Here is a 23,189-nt window from a genome sequence, read left to right as displayed (position 1 = left end):
AATTATCCTGTATTTTCTTCCCATTACTAATCTTATCAAATAGCAGCTTCAAGCTTAGGATTTTCTCAAGAGAAGCAATCTTGATTTATGTAGGAACCACAGATTTCACTTTCAACACCCTGTCTTGTCAGTACACCATCTATGGCCACATTGTCAGTAGTTGTGAAGAAGGGGAAACAGAAGATAGAAAGTGAAGCATTAGAAATTGCTCCAAACTCTTCTTCCTCCTCTCCTTCCCCAAGCTTTCCCCTTGACCTTTTCCTACTATAGTAATCCATTACAGTAAAAAGAAAGAAAATTTTTATTTTTTTTCAGTACCTCACTACCTTGCCTTGCCCTCACACAGCTTCTTCCCCAGGCAACAGAAGCTAGTACTGTGAAGCTATGGTGACCCTACTTTTGCTGTAAACTGTTGTACAGTTTAATTCTGTACATGTACGTATACACACATATGTACCTGCTATGTGCTAGGCACTGGGTATACAGAAGTTTTAAATCTCATAATTCCTACTCTCAAGGAGCAGGTATTTCCCTGTGCATTGTTGTCAAAGAATAGATATTCTTGGGAACCAAATTTAGCATTCTAAATATACAGTTCAGATACATTATTGGTTTAATAGGTTTTGTGAAAAGGTTTGGGAACCTGACCCTCCCACTTAATGAAAATAGTGAACTTTTATAATATTCTCTTTTTACAGCGTCCCATAATCTCAATTTGTTGGGGCCACCGGGACTCACGCCTACTTATGGCATCTGGACCTGCCTTGTATGTGGTTCGTGTAGAACACCGGGTCTCTAGTCTTCAGCTCTTGTGCCAGCAGGCTATTGCCAGCTCCATTAGGGATGACAAGGATATCAGCAAGTTAACCCTGCCACCAAGGCTGTGCTCATACCTCACTACTGCCTTCATTCCAACAATTAAGGTAAAGTGAACTTAACGCCTCACTCCTCTTGACTTACATATCTTGTTCCCTCTCCTCCACACCCCTTCCAAAAGGCATGCTAATAAAGGGGAGAGACAGCTGATGGATCAAAGAAAGTAGACCCACCTACTGATGCTGGCTAAAGAGCAAATTAAAATGGCAAGTGGGGGCAAAGTCCTATTGTATTTTCCTGCTTGCTACATTTAATATCAGTGTTAATCCTTATTTCTCATGAAGCAGCTAGGTTGCACAGTGGATATACTGCTGTACTTGGCATCAAGAAAACCTGAGTTCAAATCCTGCACTTAATATCTGTGCCCCTGGGAAAGTTGTTTAACCTCTCTATGTCTCAAGTTCCTCATCTTTAAAATGAGGATAATAAGAGCATCTTCCTCACATGGTTGTTGTGAGGATCAGATGGTGAAGTAGGAAGTATAAGTGGTATCCTTGTTTTATAGAAGAGGAAACAGAGACCCAGCAAAGGACTCAACTAGAAAGTAGAAGAACTAGAACTTTGCTCAGTGCAAGGACCTAGGTTGAAACATGCTCCCCATCGCCTTTAAGAAGGCTGATGTCCTTAAAATGAAGATTCAGACATGCATGGCCAATAGGGGAATGTTTCATCTGTGCTGATTTGTTAGGAGGATTTTATTTTTCCTTTTTTTAATCGTTTGATTGGGGTTTGTAGGAGTGTAAGGGAGAGAAAAGAATTACTTGTCACCTGAGAAAAAAAGAAAGAACAAGAACTGGTATTTAAACTCCTGATGAAAAATCGAACACCCTTTTCGATGTTGTCCCTTTCAGGTCATATGTCCAAGTTAACATTCATAACATAGCTGCCACTGTCTTATCCTACCACTTACCTTCCCCAAAGAAATTGAAGTGCATGATTGAATGTGTTAAGTTATGTTGCAGACTGGTATTCTATAAAGATTTTGAAATACAGTTTTTTATCTTTTGCCATCTCAGCACAATTGATGCTTATCTTCTGGCCAGTACTTGAAATCTTAGCATCAGAATTTTTTGTCAAAAATGGAGGAATGGCAGTGTTGTTTGTCAATAATGAAAAAGGAGTTTCCTTTTAAAAAGAAACTATTTTGACCTTAATTTTCTTTCTTTATCTCCCTTCACTAAAGTAACATCTATTCTTACCTTTAGCCCCCTATCCCAGACCCCAACAACATGAGAGACTTTGTCAGCTACCCAACTGCCGGTAATGAAAGACTCCATTGTACCATGAAACGGACCGAAGATGATCCAGAAGTAGGGGGCCCTTGTTATACACTCTACTTGGAATATCTTGGTGGATTAGTACCCATCCTGAAAGGGCGTCGTATTAGCAAACTTCGACCAGAATTCGTCATCATGGATCCAAAAACAGATGGCAAAACAGGTGGGATGCCTTTTTTGTGGGGAGAGTGTTATTAGAAAGCTTAAAGAGTTATATAATATTTGTAGAAAATACTATTCTAACATGGGGTCATAGTAGATTACCCTGTTTAGAATATCAAAGTATTTATTTATAAAAATTCTTAAAGCTAGAGCATAAATCTCTCATTTTCTCTTCCCAGGCCTATGAATCTAAACTTTTTTTTTTAAAATTTATAGCACCAAAATGTAATACATAGTCTATGGTCAAGAATTTTTTTGTATATACTTTCAGAAAATTAGAGTTTGATATATCCTCTTTTTCATCAGGTTTACATTTTCATATTCCCCTTGAGTATATTTCAGTTATTGGAAGTATTGTGTCTGTTCAGCATTACCTTTGATAGCATCTGTAAAAAGCTGTTCTACTCTAGAATTATTGCCAAGGTTTGGCTCCAATGGTTTAATATCATTTTCCTTGTAAACTTGATTTTCAGATTCTTTATACACTCTATAATTTTGAAAGTTCAGTTGGAGACCTAATTGGAGAAAATTAGTTTTCAAAATTAGTTGTTGTTCATTCATTCATTTGTGTCTGACTCTTCGTGACCCTGTGGACCATATTGTCCAAGGGGTTTTCTTGGCAAGGATACTGGAGTGTTTTGCCATTTCCTTCTCTAGTGGATTGAGGCAAACAGAGGTTAAGTGACTTGCCTAGGGTCCCATAGCTAGTGTCTAAGGTCAGATTTGAACTTAGGTCTTCCTGACTACAGGCTCAGTGCTCTATCCACGGAGCCACCCAGCTGCCTTTAAATGTAGTACCAATAACTAAATTCCTCAGCACAGCTAATTTTATTCAAACTTGGGCAGACTTTTAAGATTTTTTTAAATTGCAGTTAGGTTCTAAGGAGTGATGTTAGATGCCTAGTGGCTTTTGCAGTTGCATGAATTTTCTTTTTTCTCTTCTTTTTTTCTTTTTTCAGCAGTTGGGGTAAAGTGACTTGTCCAGGGTCACACAGCTAGTGTCAGGTGTTTGGTCTGAGGTCAAATTTGAACTCAGGTCCTCCTGACTTCAGGGCCGGTGCTCTATCCACTGCGCCACCTAGCTGCCCCCCTATGAATTTTCTGGTTAAGGAAGACTACAGTGGCTATACAATAATAAAAATGGTGATATTATTTTGTATTTGAAATTTAAAACCAAATTTTACTTCAGGTAAATTGTCTGTCTTCTGAAATCAGAACCCAGAAATTCTTGTTTAGCATTATATAGAAAGCTTCTTTAGAATGTGAATATAATTCTGACTTTATGAGTTGTAAATATCCTACACCAGTATAGAGAAGGAAACTGTTCCCTCCTGTGTCTGACCACTACTTCATGATCTGTCTTGCTAAATTATCATCCATTTCTCATCTCTATACCTTCTAAGTATAGAGCTTTCTTCCCCACTTGTCAGTACCTCATTAACAATTTGACAGCCACGTTTAGCTTCCTTTTCCTTTTTTCACTCACTTCTTAACTTTTCTTACCAATTGTTATGGGAAAAATATTTTCCTTTGAGTTTGTGTGGTAAGTTACTGCTGTTGAATAAATCTATCATAATGCATAAATCATTGAGGCACAAGCTTAGTTTTTATTATGCTTGAATACAGGTTCAGGATTCAGAAAAATAACTCTGATCAAAGATTAGGATTTTTAGGAGGCTTTTTAAAGACAAAAAATACATTAGAGAGAAAGAGAAATAATTTTTGACATACAACAACTTCATATGTCCTCTTAGGTCATAAAAGTTGAACAAACTAAGTTAAACAAGATCATAATTTCATATGTCCCCTAAGGAAACAGATCTAGTAAAACAGACTCTATAGATAAACTAAGTCAAGTTACAGATTAAAATATGCTTGGAGGGTTCACAAAGGGCCACTTGAGAGGCAAGATTTACCTATATCAAAGATAGCTACAGTTGGAGAGAGTTGGGATCCTCAAACGAGGCAAGCTTTGGCTCCCCTTTTAACTTCTTCTCTGAGAAATGTTTGAGACCTTAAGTGAATTTTCACATTTCATAGGGCAGATTTCAGCCAGCTCATTAACCTTCTAACTAGGAGAAACTCCCCTCCCTCATATTAAAATTAACAAAAAGAAATAAAAAATTCTCATAACACAACTACCTCTCCTATCCTGAGCCTTCATCCTTTTCCCTTAGCTGAAATCCTTCTCTTATCACCCTGTACCTCTTCTTCCTTTTCATGTCCTTCTGCACTAGTACTTTTCTATTTCCCTAGTCTTCAGTTCTAGTCCTTCTTTTTCTTTAGTTCTAATGCTTTTCCTTCAGTTGGAGTCTTTATTTTCATTTTTCTTCAGTTTCTGCTAAATTCTCCCAAATTCTCTGTCCTTCAAAATTCCAAAGCTCTCCTAAGTGCTTTCACAGTTCCTTTTTCTTCTTAAGCTTTCTTCTCCTCTTGTTCCTTCTCCCATCAAAACTGGAATATGTGTTTAAGACTCACAAAGCTCTGAGTTCAAATCTGGCCTCAGACACATAATGCTAGCTGTGTGACCCTGGGCAAGTCAACCCCATTGCCTAGCCAAAAAAAAAAAAAGACTCACAAAACTTATGAATTAAATTTTTGCATCTTGTTTACTGAAAATATATAAAACCTAAATCAGATGAATTCTGATTCAGTGATGAATTTGATTTGAGCAATGTTTCAAACTTTCAGAAGTGAGATAACAGAATCATTTGGATTTTTAGAAGGAGAAAAATCTGGGTTAAACAAGGGTTGCCCCAAAAGTCCTTGGTCTGAGAAACTACCCTTCCTCACATTTTTTTTTATTAGTTCTTTTGAGCTAAGAAGGGAGGCTTAAAATTCAGATTTCCCAATAAACCTGTAAGTCTTTGCATCTTACTGTGAATACTTTGATCCTGTTTTTGTTTTATTTTCCACCTAAGGCTGATCTAAGATTATTGTCTTTGAGATAATGGCAATCTTAATCGCCAGGGAGTACTTTTTTTTCTTTTTTTCTTTTTCAATAATTAATTAATTTTTAGTTTTCAACATTTACTTCTATAAGATTTTGAGTTCTAAATTTTTTCCCTCTTTCCTCTCCTTTCCCCTTCCCATATTTTCCCGTTATTCATGATGTAAAGAAGAATTAGAACTGATGAGAGGAGCCATGAGATAAATAAAACGATAAAATAAAACAACAAAAGAAGAGGAGAGCAAATAGTATACTTCCATATGCATTCAGACTCCATAGTTATTTCTCTGGATATGGATAGCATTTTCCATCTTGAGTCTTGGAGTTGTCTTAGATCCTTGCATTGCTAAGAAGAGCCAAATCTGTCAAAGTCAGTCATCACACAATATGGCTGTTATTGTATAGAATATTCTCCTGGTTCTGCTCACTTCACTCAGCATCAGTTCATGTAGGCCTTTCCAGGTTTTTCTGAAGTCTGCCTGCTCATCATTTCTTATAGCACAATAGTATTCCATTACATTCATATACCACAACTTGTTCAGTCATTCCCCCAATTGATGGGCATCCTTTCAATTTCCAGTTCTTTGCCACCACAAAAAGAGCTGCTATAAATATTTTTGTACATGTGGGTCCTTTTCAGGGAGTCCTTTAGGGGATGACAAACCTGAGTGAGCTACAAAAAATGAAGTGGATAGCTTTAGACGGTTCTGGAGCTCTAAAGATAGGCCATAAAGTACAGAAAGGGTGGTGGGAAGGGTACCAAAGACAATCTAAAAACTATGTAATTTTGCTCAAGGCTCCTTCCACTGAAAAACACTTGCCCCACTACTTTTGCCTTAGTAGTATTTTACTTAGACCAAGGACAGCCACCTGGCAAGGTGATCTGGAATTGGCTAGACAGAGTAACCTTAGAGGATCTGACTCCTGCTGCTGTTCAGATCTATTTAAGCATTCTGTACAAATATACCCCTACAGCTAGGATCTTTTGAATCACATAGGTTGGACTTGCTGCCATCCCAGCTTCATTCTCAGCAAATAGTTTTGTTGTTCTTTTTGTAATTAGTAATGTTATAAATAAATACATCCTCAATACCTTGAGAATCCCTGAATTTGATCCTTTTTTCTTTGCATCCCTAGCATGCTTGGGACCTGGTATAAAACCTCCCACAACATTTAACAAAGAGAGCAAGCTCTCTGGGGCCAGCCCTGAAGGCTCCATTGGTCCTAGAATTACCATAAATTCCAGAGAAGTGTCTGACAGCCAGATATGAACTCAGTTGAATATCTCCTAGATTTTAAGTCATAATAGACAATCTAGCCATTTTGGTTCCAGCAGTTAACAGAATAAAAAAATGCCATACTATTTTGCACATTCTATGAGGCATTAAATTGAAATCACCAGCCTCATTCCCCAAAGAATATACGCTTCTCTACATCCAGCCTTAGTAAGTGAAAGGACTTACCTTATAGAGACAATCTGTTGGACACAATGTTTTTTGAATAGAGTGTTATCATAACATTACCATAATTCACTTAAATTTGGTAGGATATTCTATTTTCCCAGATGAAATCTATGGAAACAGTTTGATTTCCACCATGATTGACAGTTGTAACTGTTCGGACTCCAGTGATATTGAGCTGAGTGATGATTGGGCTGCCAAGAAATCTCCCAAAATCTCTCGGGCTAGCAAATCACCTAAACTCCCCAGGTAATCTCAACTTTTTGTAAGATTTTGTGTGTCTTCTTGTATAAGTATCTGTCTGTACATTCGTATACACACACACACACACGTATATACACACATATGTATATTCAAACATCATTACTTGTCATTGTAATTGTCACAGCAGTGGATGAGGGCTGGAGTAGGGAAGGATTTTTATAAGATCTTTCATTATATTCTACTGTTGAGGTGTAGGAGTGCTAGGACCCTGAAATAGCAACATGCAGGTCCTGCCCAAATGAATTCGACCCAAGTCTTCTTTTAGCCAAAGACATGATTTATTAGAACACTGATTGGGGTGAGCTAGATTCCCAGTGAGTCTACACTACTGGCCAGATTTTAAGAATCTGAGCTCCTTAATGGAGGCCAAGATGGATCTTATATACAAAGAGACTGTGGGAGGGATCTAGGAGTGACCAAGTAAGTCTGGGGTGACTGTGAGGTAACAGAGAAAGCAAAGGATCTGGACCACGTGGCCCAAGGAGAATGGAGTCTACATAGGATTAAGGGTAGGAAGTGGCCAGGGGCAATCCCGAGGGAAGGAAGAATTGGGAGATTGGGCATGCTACGATGATAGGGCAGTTGGCAGGATTATAGCCTCAGGTGAATGCCAGAGATTTGACCTTGTGGGAAAAGGAGAAAACTCAAGTTCAGGGAGGGGTTTCCCAGGGCCCCACCCCATCACTACTAGATAAAATTAGAGCTTTGGGTTTTGTTTTTTCTTATACAGAAAAGTCACTCAGTTAGGAAACCTATCTAGCCCTTGAAATTCTTCTCTGTAGTTACTAGTGATAATTACTCTGACTCACTTTTTCTGTCTCAAATTAGAAGCAAAGATAGGGCATAATTTGTCTAACATTATGGAGAGTATTTAGATGAAATGCCTATAAACCCTCTAATTGAAAAAAATATATTAAAAAGAAAAATGTTTTAGTGGCTGCTGGCTCCCTAAGGAATTGTCTTAAAGACTAACAAAGCATTGTGGTAATGAGTGCAGTTAGTGGAAAGAGCAAAGCAGTGGGAAGTCTGGAGACCTGGGCATTCTTTCCAACTCTGCTACTAACTAGCCGTGTGATTGTGAGCAGCAAGCTAATTACCTTCCCTGGGTCTCAGTTTTCTCATTTGTTGAAATGAGAGGGTTGTACTAGATCTTCACAAAAATCCTGTCCTGTTCTAAAATGCTCTGACATCATCAGTATGGTGCTTGGTCTTATGATCTAGGCATTTGACCCCTCAGTAGCCCATCTTTCCCACCTAAATGAGGCACTATCACAACATAGTTAAGCCTTTTTTGTAAGCCTTCATTACCTTGTTTGATAGGCTCATGACCTCATGATGTAATAGGTAGAGTGCTAGAATTTTGTGTCAGATGAGGATTCAAAGCCTTGCCCAGAAACTCACTAGCTATGTGATAATGGGCAACTCACTTAGCCTCTTGGCTGAGTTTCTCTATCTGTAAGGTGGAAATAATGCTATTGGCACTACCTACTTCACAGGACTGTTATGAGGAAAGCACTTTGCTTTTCTTAAGGCATTATGTATTGAATTGTTATAGCTGCCAAACAGTTAAGCAAAGTAACCTCTCTTATTGTATTTTATGAGTATTAATTTTAAGCTTTATAACATTTTCTTAGGGAAAGATTCACATTAAATGCTATTATATTCATATTTTAATGAAGAAACTGATCCTCAGGGATTTGCTCAAGTGTGTTGCTAGTAGTAAAAACATTAAGGCAATCTGTTAAAATCAAGTATGTTGCATCAAGTAACAGTGTAACAATGAAGGACATAAATTTTTGGTTTATGTTTTTTTTCTATATTAATGAGAGTAAATGTTTTCCTCCCACGTTCTTCCTCATCATCTTTAGTTCTGTTTTTCTGTTGTTCTGTTGTATTCCCAGCAGAGGCCACATATATGCATGCATACATATATAGATACATATGCATATGTTCTTTCTCAGGATCCCAAGCTAGTAGGTGTCTAAGGCTGCATTTCAACTCAGGTCTTTCCAGGCCCAGTGCTCTATCTGCTGTATCATCTAGTATCAAAACATCTTGGAAGGAATTGTAGATGTCATATATTTGGATAAAAGTCATTCATTGTTTTCTTTTCTTCCTCACAAAGCAAAGGAAATAGGATATCATGCCACTGACATATTGTGTTAGACTGAGAGCCTAGCCTTTAGGACTGTCCATTGATGAGAAAGACAAATGATTGTTTAACGTGGAAAGAGAGGATTAAAAGTCAATTTGTAGATTTGAGACAAGTATTTGGTAAGTGATTGTGTAGTTTAAATATTTTTACCTGTGAGCATCTAATCATATTTGACCCTGCTTTCTGGCAGAATCAACATTGAAGCCCGAAAATCTCCAAAGTTATCCCGAGCTGCTCAAGAGATATCCAGGTCTCCAAGGTTACCAATTAGGAAACCTTCAATTGGCTCACCAAGCCTAACTCGGAGAGAGTTTCCATTAGAAGATATCACTCAGGTAGCATGTGCCTTCCAGGCTCTCACATTGTCTTTTTTGTATCCACGACACCTGTCTGATTTTGATAAACACGACATGCTTCCTTTAGTTTGCTTTTGTTTTTTACTTGGTGACTGCTGGTGAGGTGGAGAGAGGTGATTTATGGACATTACAGTATCAGTAAGTCTCAGAAATGATCAAAGATAAAGTGTGAGATGCTCTCTTTCCTCTAGCCTTTCCATTTCCAGGTTGCAAATGAAAGGGTGGTGCAAAGAAAGTAGTGATGTTAAATAAATGTTCTTTGAGTAGGAGATAGTAATCAAATCTGGCTGATGGTTAGAGAAGTAGACTGGCCCTTCACCTGCAGTTACGAAGTGTGAAGTAAGGCTATTATAAGAAGATTAGCAATGTAGTATTTGTGTAGTATTTAATAGCAATGTAGACTTACTAATAAAGATTTATTATGTAACATTAAGTCCAAGCAGTTTTCAGTGGGGAAGTAGGCTTCAAAGTCATAATACATCTCCAGGCTGGTTTTTCAGATAGAGTTATGGTGGCCAGCTAAAGGAAAAGTGGAAAAGACAGCACAATAAGATTAAAGACAAGTTCCCAAATAAGGTATTTTTCTCTTTGTTCCAAAGGAAGAAGGGATTCTTCTGTGTTACTTAGCACACTAGAGCCCTGAAAAGGAGCAGCGTCTAACGGAACGTATTAGAGAGCTGATATTTGTTCTGAGAAATATTTTGCTTTTAAAATTGATTATAGTATTCAGTGCTCTTGGAAAATAATAAAATAGTAAATCAGTTTGTGATTCTTCTTTTCTTTTCTTCACAGCACAACTATCTTGCTCAGGTTACATCTAATATCTGGGGAACCAAATTTAAGATTGTAGGTTTGGCTACTTTCCTGCCAACTAACCTTGGTGCAGGTAAAAATTTATTTGATGTTCTCTATCTGTTAATCTACATATCTGGTTTTGAAATGGAAAATGGACTGCTCTGCTACTGTTGTTCTGCAGTTTTATTTTGCCTTCAGTCTTGAGCTAGTGGCACAATCAATAGAAAATTGGAACTGTAGTCAAGAAGACCTGAATTCAAATCCAGCCTCAGACAGTTACTGGCTCTGTGACCCTGGGAAAGTCACTTAACTTTTTGCTTCAGTTTCATCTCCTGTAAAATGTGGATAAAACTGTACCTACTTCACAGGGTTGTTGGTGAGGATCAAATGAGATTTTATTTGTACAGTGCTTAGCAAATGCCTGCCACAAAGAGGCATTGCGTAAATGCTTATCCCTTTCCTTTTAGGAATATAATTTCTTAAAACTCATAAAAAAAGATGATGTGAATTGATTTTAGAAAGGGCTTTTTTTGCCATTAGACTTTTCATTTTTTGATACTTGATTATGATTAAAGTAACAGAAATAACATCTCATTAAAGCCACAAGTAAGTTTTGGATTTTGTTTTTTGAACCTTTGTTTTTGATATCTTCATGGTACTGATTATCTCCAAACTCATAAGTCAAAAGAAACCCAATACCAAGGAAAGTAAGAAAGATATCTTGGTGCTAAAGAGCAAACATTAGTAGAAGATTATGTGGCCAATTATTGTTAAATTCCATGGGGCAGCTAGGTGGTGCAGTGGATAGACCACCAGCCCTGAAGTCAGGAGAACCTGAGTTCAGATCTGGCCTCAGACCAAACACTTGACACTTACTAGCTGTGTGACCCTGGGCAAGTCACTTAACCCCAGTTGCCAAAAAAAAAAAAAATTCCATAGTGGCAGTTCTTAATAAATACAGTCTTGAGCTTGATAAATTAGTCTTCTTAAGGAAAAATTATGTTATCTTTGCCATAGATGTTGTCTAAGGGAAAAAGTGAAAAACTTACCCAAGGGTCACTGAATAAATTAGAGACAAAACTGGACCAGAGAACATAGATCTCAGGCATATTATTTGCTCATTCACCTTGTCTACATTGATTGCTTCATTAATAATAATAAATAGATATGTATGTTAAGTATAAAGATTTATACCAAAGGATTGTTTTTAGGGCAATTTCATCCTAACATGCAGTAAAGTGGTATGGTGGAGAGAGTAGTAGGTCTGGAGTCAGAAAGATCTGAGTTCAAATCTGGCCTCCAACACTAGCTGTGTGACCCTGGGCAAGTCACTTAACCCTCTTTGCCTCAGTTCCTCATCTGTAAAATGAGCTGGAGAAGGAAATGGCAAACCACTGCAGTACCTTTGCCAAGAAAACCCTTAATGAGGTCAACAAAGAATGGCCATGACTGAAACAACTGAACAACAACAACAAATCATTACACAGGGTCTCTCGTTGGTTTGACAAATCATATTGACAACCATTATTATTCTTACTGCGTTGTCACTCAAGAGAACGTAGTTCTTCATTGAAGTATAACATGACACCATATTACCACAATTCTCAAATGGAAGACTGATTCCTATTTGGTCTTAATAAGTTATCTGTAACTTTTTAAAAATGTTTTATTGACGCTTTTTGTTTTTAATTTTAATTTTTAAATATTTTCCAATATCTCCTATAGAACTTTCTCTTCTAACAAGAAAATGAGTTAAGCAAACATCTTTATAGCACCTCCATCTGATGGTGTGTGTAGCATTTTGTATCCTTGATCTTTGATATTATCTTGCTGAGGAAAGTGTGAAGCTATATCTTCTTGAGACTACTATATTTATGCAAATATATTATATATATACAAATTTATTATATTATATATCATATTTTATATGTTATATATTATATTTATCCAAATATATGACGTATATATTATATTTATCCAAATTCTGTTGTCATTTTAAAGTTGTTTTCATTTACACTATTGCGTCGTCATATGTGTCATTCTTTTGGTTCTTCTTTCTTCACTTCTTATTAGTTTTGTTCAGTGTGATTTTCAAATCCTGGGTCTTAGGCAAGCCATCTTCCAGCATAACTAATTTTCATAAATCAGATGTTAGTCTTTTGCATTCATCTCCATCTGTTAGGCATTATTTGCCTATTTATGAACAGTTGAAATGCAGGAAAAGAAAGGACAGGGAAATAATTTGAAACTATTTTGCCCAATTATGTCAATAAATCTCATAAATAAGATGAAATAATATTTACAGAAATATAAAATACTCAAGTTAATTAAGAAATAGAGAATTTAGATAGCCCAGTCTTTTAAAAAGAGAGAGAGAAAGTGAATTATAGAGAAATTCTTTCCCCCAAAAATCCCAGGTCAAATGATTTTACAAGCGAATTCTATCAGACATACAAAGGAAAATTATATAAAATATTTGCAAAAATAGGAAAAAGCTGTCATCCTGCCAGAGTCCTTCTTTGAGACAAATATGGTCCCAATACCCAAACCAGGGAGCACTAAGTTAGAAAAAAAAAACTAGATAATTATCTCTAATGAATGTTGATGGGAAAATATTCAATAAAAAATTTAAATTTAAATTTAAAAATATTAGCAAAGAGGCTACAACAACACACTATTTCAGGGTTGGATTTAAACCAAGAATGCAAGGTTGGTTCAATATTAGGAAAATTATAAATATAATAAACCATATTAATAACAAAACATTTAATCATATGATCATAGCAATAGATTCAGAAAAGGCTTTTGACAAAATATAACACCAATTTATGTTAAAAAAAAGTACTAGCAAATATTGGAAAGAATAAGTGGACTTTTCCTAAATAGAGTAAATAGCATTATCAGTGAAGGAAAATTGCTAAGAGACCTTTGCAGTTAGATTGGGTAAAGTAAGGATAGCCATTGTTCATCCTGTTATTTGAAATGGTTTTATAAATGCTACCCATGGCAATAAGGCAAGAAAGAGAAATGAGAAAATGCACATAAGCAGAGAAAAAATGAAATGAGCATTTTTTTTGCAGATGATTTAATTTACTTAGAGACCCAGTTAAAAATCAGCAGAAATAATCACATTAGTGAAACAGTAGGATATAAAATAATCCCACAGAATTCTTTAGCCTTTCTGATATTACCAACAAACCCAGAAATAAGAGATAGAAAAAGACATTTTTATTTAAAATAACTATAAAATGTATGGAATATTTGGAAGTGTGTTCATGAAGACGTACACAAGAATTATATGAATGCAACTACAAAACACTCTTTACAGAAATAAATATTTAAATAATTGGAGAATTAATTGCTCCTAATTGTACCATGCTAATGTAATAAAAAAAAAGCATTACTACGTGTATTAATTTGCAGAATAAATGCTATTCCTATCATCTACTAAGTGATTACTTTATACAACAAGACAAAATTATAACAAAATTCTTCTGGAGGTGCCAAAAGGTCAAGAATCTTGTAAGAAACGATTTTTTTAAGTGCAAAGAAAGGGGACCTAAAAGTTTCAGATCTTAAACAATAATACAATGCTGTAGTCTTCAAAATAATTTGGTACTCATTTAAAAATATTTTAAGTATATAAGTGGAACAGATTAGGTATACAAGTTCCTAAAGCATAATAACATGGCTTTTTTTTTTTAATAAACTGAAGAAAACTAATGACCTGAAGCTGCTGGAATAAGGATTCACTGTTTGACAAAAACTACTTGGAAAAATAAAAACCTCTGTGGGAAAACAGACTCAGAGCAACATCTCACACAACTTTAAATGAATGTGTGACTTAATTATAAAAGATTATGTCATAAATTAGAGGATCAGGAAATAGAAATACCTTCCATAATGATGATTAAAGGGGAGATTCTTAACCCAGCGAAGGATAGCAGAGATCTTAGGAGATAAAATTGAAATTTTTGATTACGTAACATTGAAAGTTTTTGCACAAATTGAATCAATGTAGTTAAAGTTAGAAGGGAAGGGAAAAGTGCAGCAATTTTCTGAAATCCAAGATATAGAGTCTAATATAAATACGTAAGATAAGATTCGTTCCCCAGTAGGTAAGTGGTCAGAAGGCAAGTTATAAAAGAAGAAATTGAATTTATGAATTAACATAGGAGGAAATTACTAACAATAAGATAAATGCAAATTTAAGCAATTCTAAGGTTACCCTTCATCCCATCAATGTGGCAAAATGAGTAGAGGAGTGACTCTCTCATGATAATATTGACATAAGTCTTTGAATTATGGATTGGCCTTGCATATTTTTCTGCTATGCCTAATTTACTTTAATCCTATTTAAAGAGGCTGAGTGAAATTTTAATTTCAAATTGATAATTTATGCAACATGAATTCAAACACTTCGCAAAGTACCAGTAATCAGTAATCGGGGTCTTCTAGATAAAAATTACCCTGTTCAAAGGAGGGAAGACAATAGATGTTTAGAAAAATCTTGCCCACTGCCTTAGTGTCATTTCTCCAGTCCTCCCTGCTGCTTCTGGGACTCATTCATTATTGAGATGTGCCACTGAGAACCATTATTGTGTCTTCAAAATATTATTTATGGCACTTCCAATAAGCAACCTACCAACATTTTTCCCTTCTTGGTGGGTTGCTGATGAAGCACATCAGGAAGAATTTCTAGTATCTTCTAATTTAGACAATCTACTAAAATAGAAGTATTGAATCCAGTGTACAAAACTCCAAGATCAAACAAGCAACTATAATACTAATGAGGTCCAGTCTATACTGTAATTTCCATGGTTTCCAATCTTTGTTAAACATCAAAATGCATAATTATACTTCTGATTAGTTATTTTATTCTCTTACATCATTATTATCAATTCTCTACTTGGTTTTGTACATATTAAAGTTTTGAATAACTTACCTAAGTTGTATGTCTTCTTATAACTGTTTTTTAAAAGATACTCTGAATTTGTGATTTTGTTGTGAGATTAATAACTAGAACCACAATTTGTAGTTTGAATTCAGAAATCTAGTTCATTATTGTCCCAAGTCCCATCATGGTCCAGTGGCCGAGCCAAGATTAGAAATCTTGCAGTTCTTTGGTATATGTTGACTTAGAGTTATAAGGAGTTAACAGCCTTTCTCCTCTTATTCCCATGAATTTTCTGACACTTAGAATCTGCTTACCTAATATGTCTCTGTCAATCACTGTATTCTTTCTTCCCATTAGTAATCTATAAAACCAGCCTGCTGCATCTTCAGCCTAGGCAGATGACCATATATCTCCCAGAAGTACGCAAGATTTCCATGGATTATATTAATTTACCTGTCTTCAACCCTAATGTTTTCAGTGAGGATGAAGATGATTTGCCAGGTATGCAAAATGTAGCAGTTTCTATATAGATGAATCGATCTTATGTGTGGGCATGTATTTGTAATTGTCTTTACTCCTCTCAATTATTGAAGACAAGTTTCTTTCTTAATAACAGGATACCAAATGGAAACCTTACTCATGAATTTTAAAAGAGGGAAAATAACACAACCCAGTGTAAATTGCAGCATATATTAATGTGCATGATAGATTTATAGTCTTGTGGAAAGCCTTAAGATGCCCACACAGCAAGTACTTAGGCCAGGCCATTCCAGTATCCAGTAGGTGTCGTACAGTGTCTTGTCTGCAGTAAAGAAGAGAAGTTGTTAGAAGATGAAGATGAATGGAGTAGGGATCATGATAATGACACTTTACATTGTATTGGACTTTACCCTCCCACAATAATAATAGCAGCTTATATTTACATAATATTGTATATTTTACAAAGTGCTTTCCTCACAGCAACCTTTTGAGGTAGATATTGCAAGTATTATTATTCTCCATTTTACAAACTCAGAGATTAAGTGATTTATTCTGTCATAGAACTGATAAGGAATAGAGATGGGCTTTGGGCTTATGCCTTCTGAGTCCAAGTCCTCTTCCCCTTCTGCTAGAACATGTTGCCACCCTAAGTTCTTTCATATCTAGCCCAATTAATCTGAAAAAACTCTTTGAAAGGAAAAATATATAGCTCTCTGCTGAATAATAATTACACACAAAAGCCACATTTTTTTGTTGACTGGACCTTCCATTGGTATGGGGAACTCCAAGTGAGAAAACTCCCTCCACCAATGCAGTTCAGTGCCTGCTTTTCAACTTATCCCCTTAGAGAGTGCCCTAAGCATTGAGAGGCTATGTGACTTGCCCCAAGACTCACAGGCTGCTTGTGTCAGAGGTGAGAGTTGAACTCAGGTCTTCCTGACATCAATGCCATCTCTGTGTACTGCACCGTGCTGCCTTACAAAATCACTTTATCAAAAATATATTTATTCTTAGTTCTGATATTCATTTCTTCCCTTATTTCTCTCTTCATTTGTCATTTTCACATTAAGGACCAAAGCCATCACCACTAGTTCTAAGAAAACATGAACAGCTGCAGCCATTTTTCATCATACCCCAGGTGGCTTCTGTCCATTTCAATTACAGCCTTTCCCAGTGAATAACTACCACTCAGGGCGGTGGTAGCAGCCATAGCACCACCTGCCAGCCGGACACTGTCCTTTCTTCCCTCCATGCAGCTCTTTTTCCTCACTTGTCAGGAGATTTCAGCTTTTCCCTTCTCTTTTAGGGTGAATCTTTTTTTGCTAAATCTTTTTGATACAGTCATAGTCCTTGTAGTGCTTGGATCAGGTTACACTCAGATTTCTGCCTTGCCCTGAAGGCGTGCTTCCCAGCTACCCTCCAATTCCTTGGGTAAAGTGGTACCACACTAGCTTAAAGTGGGAAGACTAGTCTGAATTACTAAAAGTCCCTCTAAAGTATTTTTGAAGAGAAATCATTTTATTACTTTTAAGTATATGTAGTCATTAGAATTAGGTAAACTTTATTGGCTAGTGTAGGGTTCCTTAAATGATCTGTCTTTAATCAATCAAACGTTTATTAAATGCAGGGGCTACAAAGACAAAAATGAAAGTTCCTGCCTTCAAGGAACTTATACGTATACAAATAAATACAAAACATATACAAATTAAATACAATATAGTTATTAGTTGAGCAGCTAGGTGGCACTGTGTATAAAGCTCTGGACTAAACACAGGAGGTCCTGAGTTCAAATTATGCCTTAAATGCTTCCTAGTTGTCTAACCCTGGACAAGTCACTTAACTTCCATCTACCTCCATTTCTTCATCTGTAACATGGAGGTAATAATAGTACCTACTTCCCAGGATTGTTGAAAGGGTAAAATAAGGTAATATTTATAAAGTGCTTTGCAAACCTTGAAATGCTACAAAAATACTGTTATTGCTCTTATTGCTGCTATTATTATTGTCATTATTATTTTTTTTATTTGGGAGTCACTATTTAACTAATGGATAGACTGATTTCCAATTGACCTATTTGTTTTTTGTATGCAATCTAAAATGCTTGAAAGTTCTTAGAAAAATGGTGTTCTTAAATGAAGTATTATCAACAAACACTTATTAATATGTGCCAGACAGTATGCTAAACACTGGGGATACAACTAAAGTCAAAAATAGTCCCTTAATGTGAGTGTGTGTGTTTTTTTTTCAGGAAGCCCTTTCTTTCATAATTAGTATAAAGGAAAACTTAAGTCTCTACACTTAAATTATTACTTATTTTGTATTAGTAACTCCTGATTAATTGGGTTTTTCTGCATGCCCTACATGATTTATTATTTGGTATTTGTTTTTTAAATTTGAAAAATTAGAAAAAAATAAAAATAAATACTCAGTGTAGTTGGCACATGCCTATATCCCTAGATGCCTGAAGCTGGTGGATCTCTTGAGCCCAAAAGTTGTAAGCTGCCAGTTGGGTGTTCATGTTAAGTTTGTCATCAGTATGGAGCCCTAGTACTTCCAGGATGGGTGAGAGAGACCCAGTATTTTTTTTTAATTTTTTAATGAATATTGGTATTACTTATTTTATTTAAAAAGCAAAAAACCCAAACAGAACTTTGCCGAGTATCACAAATTCAGAAGTATTTTGATACTTCTTCCTTCAGTCCCCAATGAGTTGTGGCTGTTGAGGCTTTATAATGTTTTTTAGTGTTGTAGATGTTATTTTTTAACATCATCATCCTTTGCTACTGCTATCCTTTGTATCAGTTATACCTCCCCTAAAGTCCTACTTGGGTGAACTATCTTAATCTGGAGGTGACCTTGGGTTCTCAAAAGCACAGGCTCTGAAAAGCCCTACCAAGCTGAAAAGGCTTCAGGTATTGACCCCTTGATGTACATGTTTCTTATTGTCTGAAGAGCTGATGAATTTGTTTGGTCACAGCAAAACTGTTTACAGATTTATAGGGGGAAGAAGTACCCACTGTAACAGAATTATAAATCCTTGAGGTTTTACAGTTGTTAGTCCAAAGAGAAAGTAGCATATTGCCCCATGTGTAATGATGGTGAAAAGACAAAATAACTTCCCTCTCCTTTAGCAGAAAGCCATGTCCACCCTAAACATTACACACAAATAAGTGAAGAACTTAAGACACATCCAAAAGGGAAGGACAGGGAAAATCAGCAAAGGAGGGGAGATTCCTTTTTCCCAAAAAAGCACGAACATGCAGTGATTAATTCTGAGATATACTGACCAAAAAAAAAAAGAGAGAGAAAAAAATAGCAAATAGTATCAAAGAATTGAAAGATTAGTATGAATTTTGTTAAACTAATCTATGTTAATCTAATTAATCTGTTTTGGTAACCTAATCTGTTGTTGCTTCATTCTGGAGGTAGTCTTGGTGTGAGGACCCCTGACCTTCATAGTCACTTAATTGATGGGTGTTTATTGAGCACCTGCTAAGCTTCTACCACTGGGATGGCACATCATGAAATAGAAACTCCTTTGCAGCAGCGTCTTGTGGTTTTTATCTTCGGTCTCTCCACACCTAGTATAGTGTGTTATTGCCCATAGGCTTAATGTTTGTTGTGTTGAATTGAACTATAATATGAGGCAGTATGGTAGTGTCAGGAATCCTGAATTCTAGGCCTGTCTTGACTGCTGGCTATCAGTGAGACCTTGAGAAAATCACTTTACTTTTCTGGGCCTAACTTTCCTCATCTATAAAATGAAGGGCTGGACAAGATGACTTCCAAGGTTCCTTCCAGCTCTACTGTTTTATGGGTTTTATATTTTGGTAAATATTGTCTGTGCAGAAGAAACCATTTAAGTAGCTTGATAAACTTAAATATACCAAATTAACAAAATATTCATTCAAGGACTCTCAAAGTATGAAATAATAATTTTCTTCCTAAAAATATGCATTTCGTGTATCCACTTATGAAGGCCTTATTAATTTCAATTTTAAATTTTATATGAGTAAAGACATAACTTTCTCTTGAAGAACTAGTTCTCTCTAATGATTTAAAGATTTATTCAAGAATTCTCTTCCAGTTAAACAAGTACACCTTGCTTACTAGCTGTGTGACCCTGGGCAAGTCACTTAGCCCTGTTTCCCTCACTTTCATCTGTAAAATTAACTGGAGAAGGAAATGGCAAACTACTCCAATGTTTTTGCTAAGAAAATCCCAAATGGAGTCACAAAGAGGCAGACATGATTGAAATGGCTGAATAACAACAACCTCACTTAAGCAACATTAATCTCTGTAAATCCAAATTTATAAAATAGCCAAAATAGATAATTATTTGCTTTGCGAAATGATTCACCATATTATTCCTTTAAAAAGTGGCTTCTCAAATACATTTTAAACAATTGCATTTGCAAAAATACAATTTATCCAGTATTTACAAGGATATACCTGTTGTATAAAGCATTAAGCACTTCCTATGTACCAAGCACTGTTCTGAGAACTAGGCATGCAAATACAGGGGAAAAGAAAAATAATCCCTGTCCTCACGGAGCTTACATTCTGAGAGGGAAAGGTAGTACACAAAGGGGAGCTAAAAAGTAGGGGGAGATAGGTACTTACTTGGGGGCATAGTGTCAAAGTCTAGAAAGTAAGAAGCAGAATGGGGAGGCGAGTGGATGTTGGCCAACCTGGATCCCTCCACAAAATGGAGACCACTGGAGGAATTCACCAATGAAATAAGGGGGCTAGCTTGGTAGAAAGGTGTTCCAGGGTGAGAAGGCTGTCCAGGAGAAGTTGGATGTTCCACAGTGAGAAGGACTCAGGTACTGAAGAAAATTCTCACAAAGTAAACTTTACCTGTAATTTAGTTGGTTCTTAATGATGCAGTCCTTAGGAATTGTCATGTAACAGAATTACATCATATAGTACAAACTTCTCAGCTTTTTATTGTGGGCACAGACATCACGCTGGCTGTTGGGCCAAAGCAATTCTCATGCAGTGTTCACTGCTGTAGATTTTGTCTAGAATAATTAATAGATGAATTATTCTGCCAGCATAGGGGTTTTTCTTACATTGCTCTTTTTTATTGCATTTCTATATTGTTACAACGTTATTATTTCCTGAATGAACCCCAATACAGATATTTTATGTGCGTATATGTGTGTGTGTATAGATATAGATATATATGTACATATGTATATATACACACATAAATACACAAATACTTATACTCACAGGTGGGCCCTTATACATAGATATATTCTGAGGAAGTTAAAGACCAGGAAGGAGAGTGACTTACTTGTCTAAAGTTTCAGGCCAAACACCCAACAAAGTTCCAAATACAGGATGACTGCTATTTCAAGCTCTTTCCTTGCTGATAAAATTGGAGCTGATTTGATGGTATAGTAATCATTGCATTCTGCATGACATACATAATCCAGTCTCTAATTTTCCTTTATCTTCTGTACTTTCCATTTAGGTACATTATGAAGCATTAGATGTTATTTCCTGATGCTTGAAAAGATCAAGTAATAACTTCACCTGTTACAGGAAATCTCTTTTTCTTGTTGACATCATATAATTAAAGATGCAGTTCTTAGAATGTGCTGCTTAGCCACACAAAATGCTATTCTTATTATTTTAAAATTTTTCACATGCTTTATTTATTTGCTTGGTTTTTTCCTTGCCCAGGGTCACACAGCTATAAGTGTTATGTGTCTGAAACCGGATTTGAACTCAGGTCCTCCTGAATCCAGGGCCGGTGCTCTATCCACTGCGCCGCCTAGCTGCCCTTCACATGCTTTATTTAAAAATGAAAATTCTTAAAATTAGGCATTGACAGAGAGCAAGGATGAAGTCGTAATAATTCTTTTTTTTTTGGGTGAGGAAGTCAGGGTTAAGTGACTTGCCCAGGGTCACACAGCTAGTAAGTGTCAAGTGTTCAGTCTGAGGCCGGATTTGAACTCAGGTCCTCCTGACTCCAGGGCTGGTGCTGTATCCACTGCGCTACCTAGCTGCCCCTAATAATTCTTTATGTTGGTATGTGTACAGAATTGCCTAAAATCTGAAATGACAGTAGTGTTTATAAAAACTGTCCCTTTGCTGCAGAGGAAAGTATGCATATTCAAGCTTTTTTTGTGCTGTATGAAACACAGAAGGGGAAGAGGGTCAACATAAACATCATTCTGTACCTGGAATGCATTTCACTTCAAAACTCCAGAGACTTGTCTCGACTGCAATCAGACAGAGTTGAAGTGGTGCTTAGCTCTAGACTGGATGGACTTGCTCTTTCACCTTGAGACAAGATTGCCTTCACGTTCCACAGTCTTTTGTTTGTGTAACTAATATCAGACTTTCATATGGAAGTAGCTTGAGGCTGGAAAGAGCTTCTATTTCATAGCACTTTGGAGCTGCCCAGTACTTTTCACACCAGTCGATCAGCAAGCATTTATTAAGCCCCTCCTGTGTGCTAGACTTGATGATAAGTGAGGATCCAAAAATAAAAACAGAACAATTCCTGTTCTAAAGAAGCTTACATTCCATTGGGGAAGATAAAATAGACATTATCTAATTTGGTCTTCCCAAAAACCATTTGAGGTGGCTAGTTAAATTTGGTCAACTGTCCACAATTGGAGAAATAGCCCCAGAGAGGATATATGACCAACCCAAGGTCACACAGTGAGTGTATGGTGTCACCAAAACTGTAACACAGGACTTCTGGTCTTAAATTCAGGGATCTTTCTGCTATGCTACACTGTTCTTAATTCTCCAATTACTAAGTGCCTATTAATACATAAAGCAACCTCGTAGATGCAAAAACAAGACTAATAGCTAGCATTTATATAGTATTTTAGGGTTTGCAAAGAATTCTATTATATTAATATATCACTTGAACCTCACAACATCCCTGGGAGCTAAGTATTATTATTGTGCCTGTTTTACAGATGAAGAAACTGAGACACAGAGAAATTGGTTAACTTGCTCATAGTCACACAGCTTTTAAGTGTCTGAGGTAGTATCTGATGTGAGGTCTTCCTCACTCCAAGTCCAGCACTCTGTGCACTCTACCCCCTAGTTGTCAGTGTGGAGAGGGCAACATATTATTTTTACTTGTTTTGTAGGAAAATGGCCTTCTAGCCCCCACGCTCAAGGGTAGAAAGAGAGGGCTTTTACCTAAAGATTACACCATGCCAGGAACTTGAAGATTGGTTCCAAAGGAGTAATGGACGCTTGTTTATTTAACCTTCATTAGAGTGGACCTTCTGGTCATCTTCTTTGAGGCAGCTGTTGGCACAGTATGTAGTGTGCTGGGCCTGGAGTCAAGAAAAACTGAGTTCAAATCTGGCTTCAGACACTTAGTAGCTACATGACTCTGAGCAGTTCACTTAACAACCTTAGTTTGCCTCAGTTTCCTCAACTATAAAATGGGGATGATACTAGCACCTGCTTCCTAAAGGTTATTGTGAGTGTCTGACACATAGTCAGTCCTATATGAATGGGTATTTTCTTCCCCC

At 36.4% G+C, this 23,189-nt stretch overlaps 1 protein-coding gene across 3 annotated transcripts in view; it reads left to right on the top strand.

The window, feature by feature from the left end:
• The window catches only part of TULP4 (TUB like protein 4), a 258,815-nt gene that overhangs the window by 225,033 nt on the left and 10,593 nt on the right, over positions 1–23,189 (top strand). For all 3 annotated transcript variants that reach the window (XM_020986694.2, XM_020986691.2, XM_020986698.2), the window contains 6 exons: positions 699–923; positions 2,082–2,316; positions 6,830–6,974; positions 9,335–9,479; positions 10,293–10,386; positions 15,550–15,693. In XM_020986694.2, the coding sequence (XP_020842353.1) occupies positions 699–923; positions 2,082–2,316; positions 6,830–6,974; positions 9,335–9,479; positions 10,293–10,386; positions 15,550–15,693 (988 nt within the window). The remainder of the gene's footprint in view (positions 1–698; positions 924–2,081; positions 2,317–6,829; positions 6,975–9,334; positions 9,480–10,292; positions 10,387–15,549; positions 15,694–23,189) is intronic.

Source organism: Phascolarctos cinereus, unplaced genomic scaffold, assembly GCF_003287225.1.
Source record: "Phascolarctos cinereus isolate Bilbo 61053 unplaced genomic scaffold, phaCin_HiC Scaffold_5;HRSCAF=322, whole genome shotgun sequence".
In the NCBI taxonomy this organism is placed as follows: Eukaryota; Metazoa; Chordata; class Mammalia; order Diprotodontia; family Phascolarctidae; genus Phascolarctos; species Phascolarctos cinereus.
The sequence above is the reverse complement of the archived record's forward strand: the minus strand, read 5'-3'. Positions and strand labels throughout refer to the sequence as shown.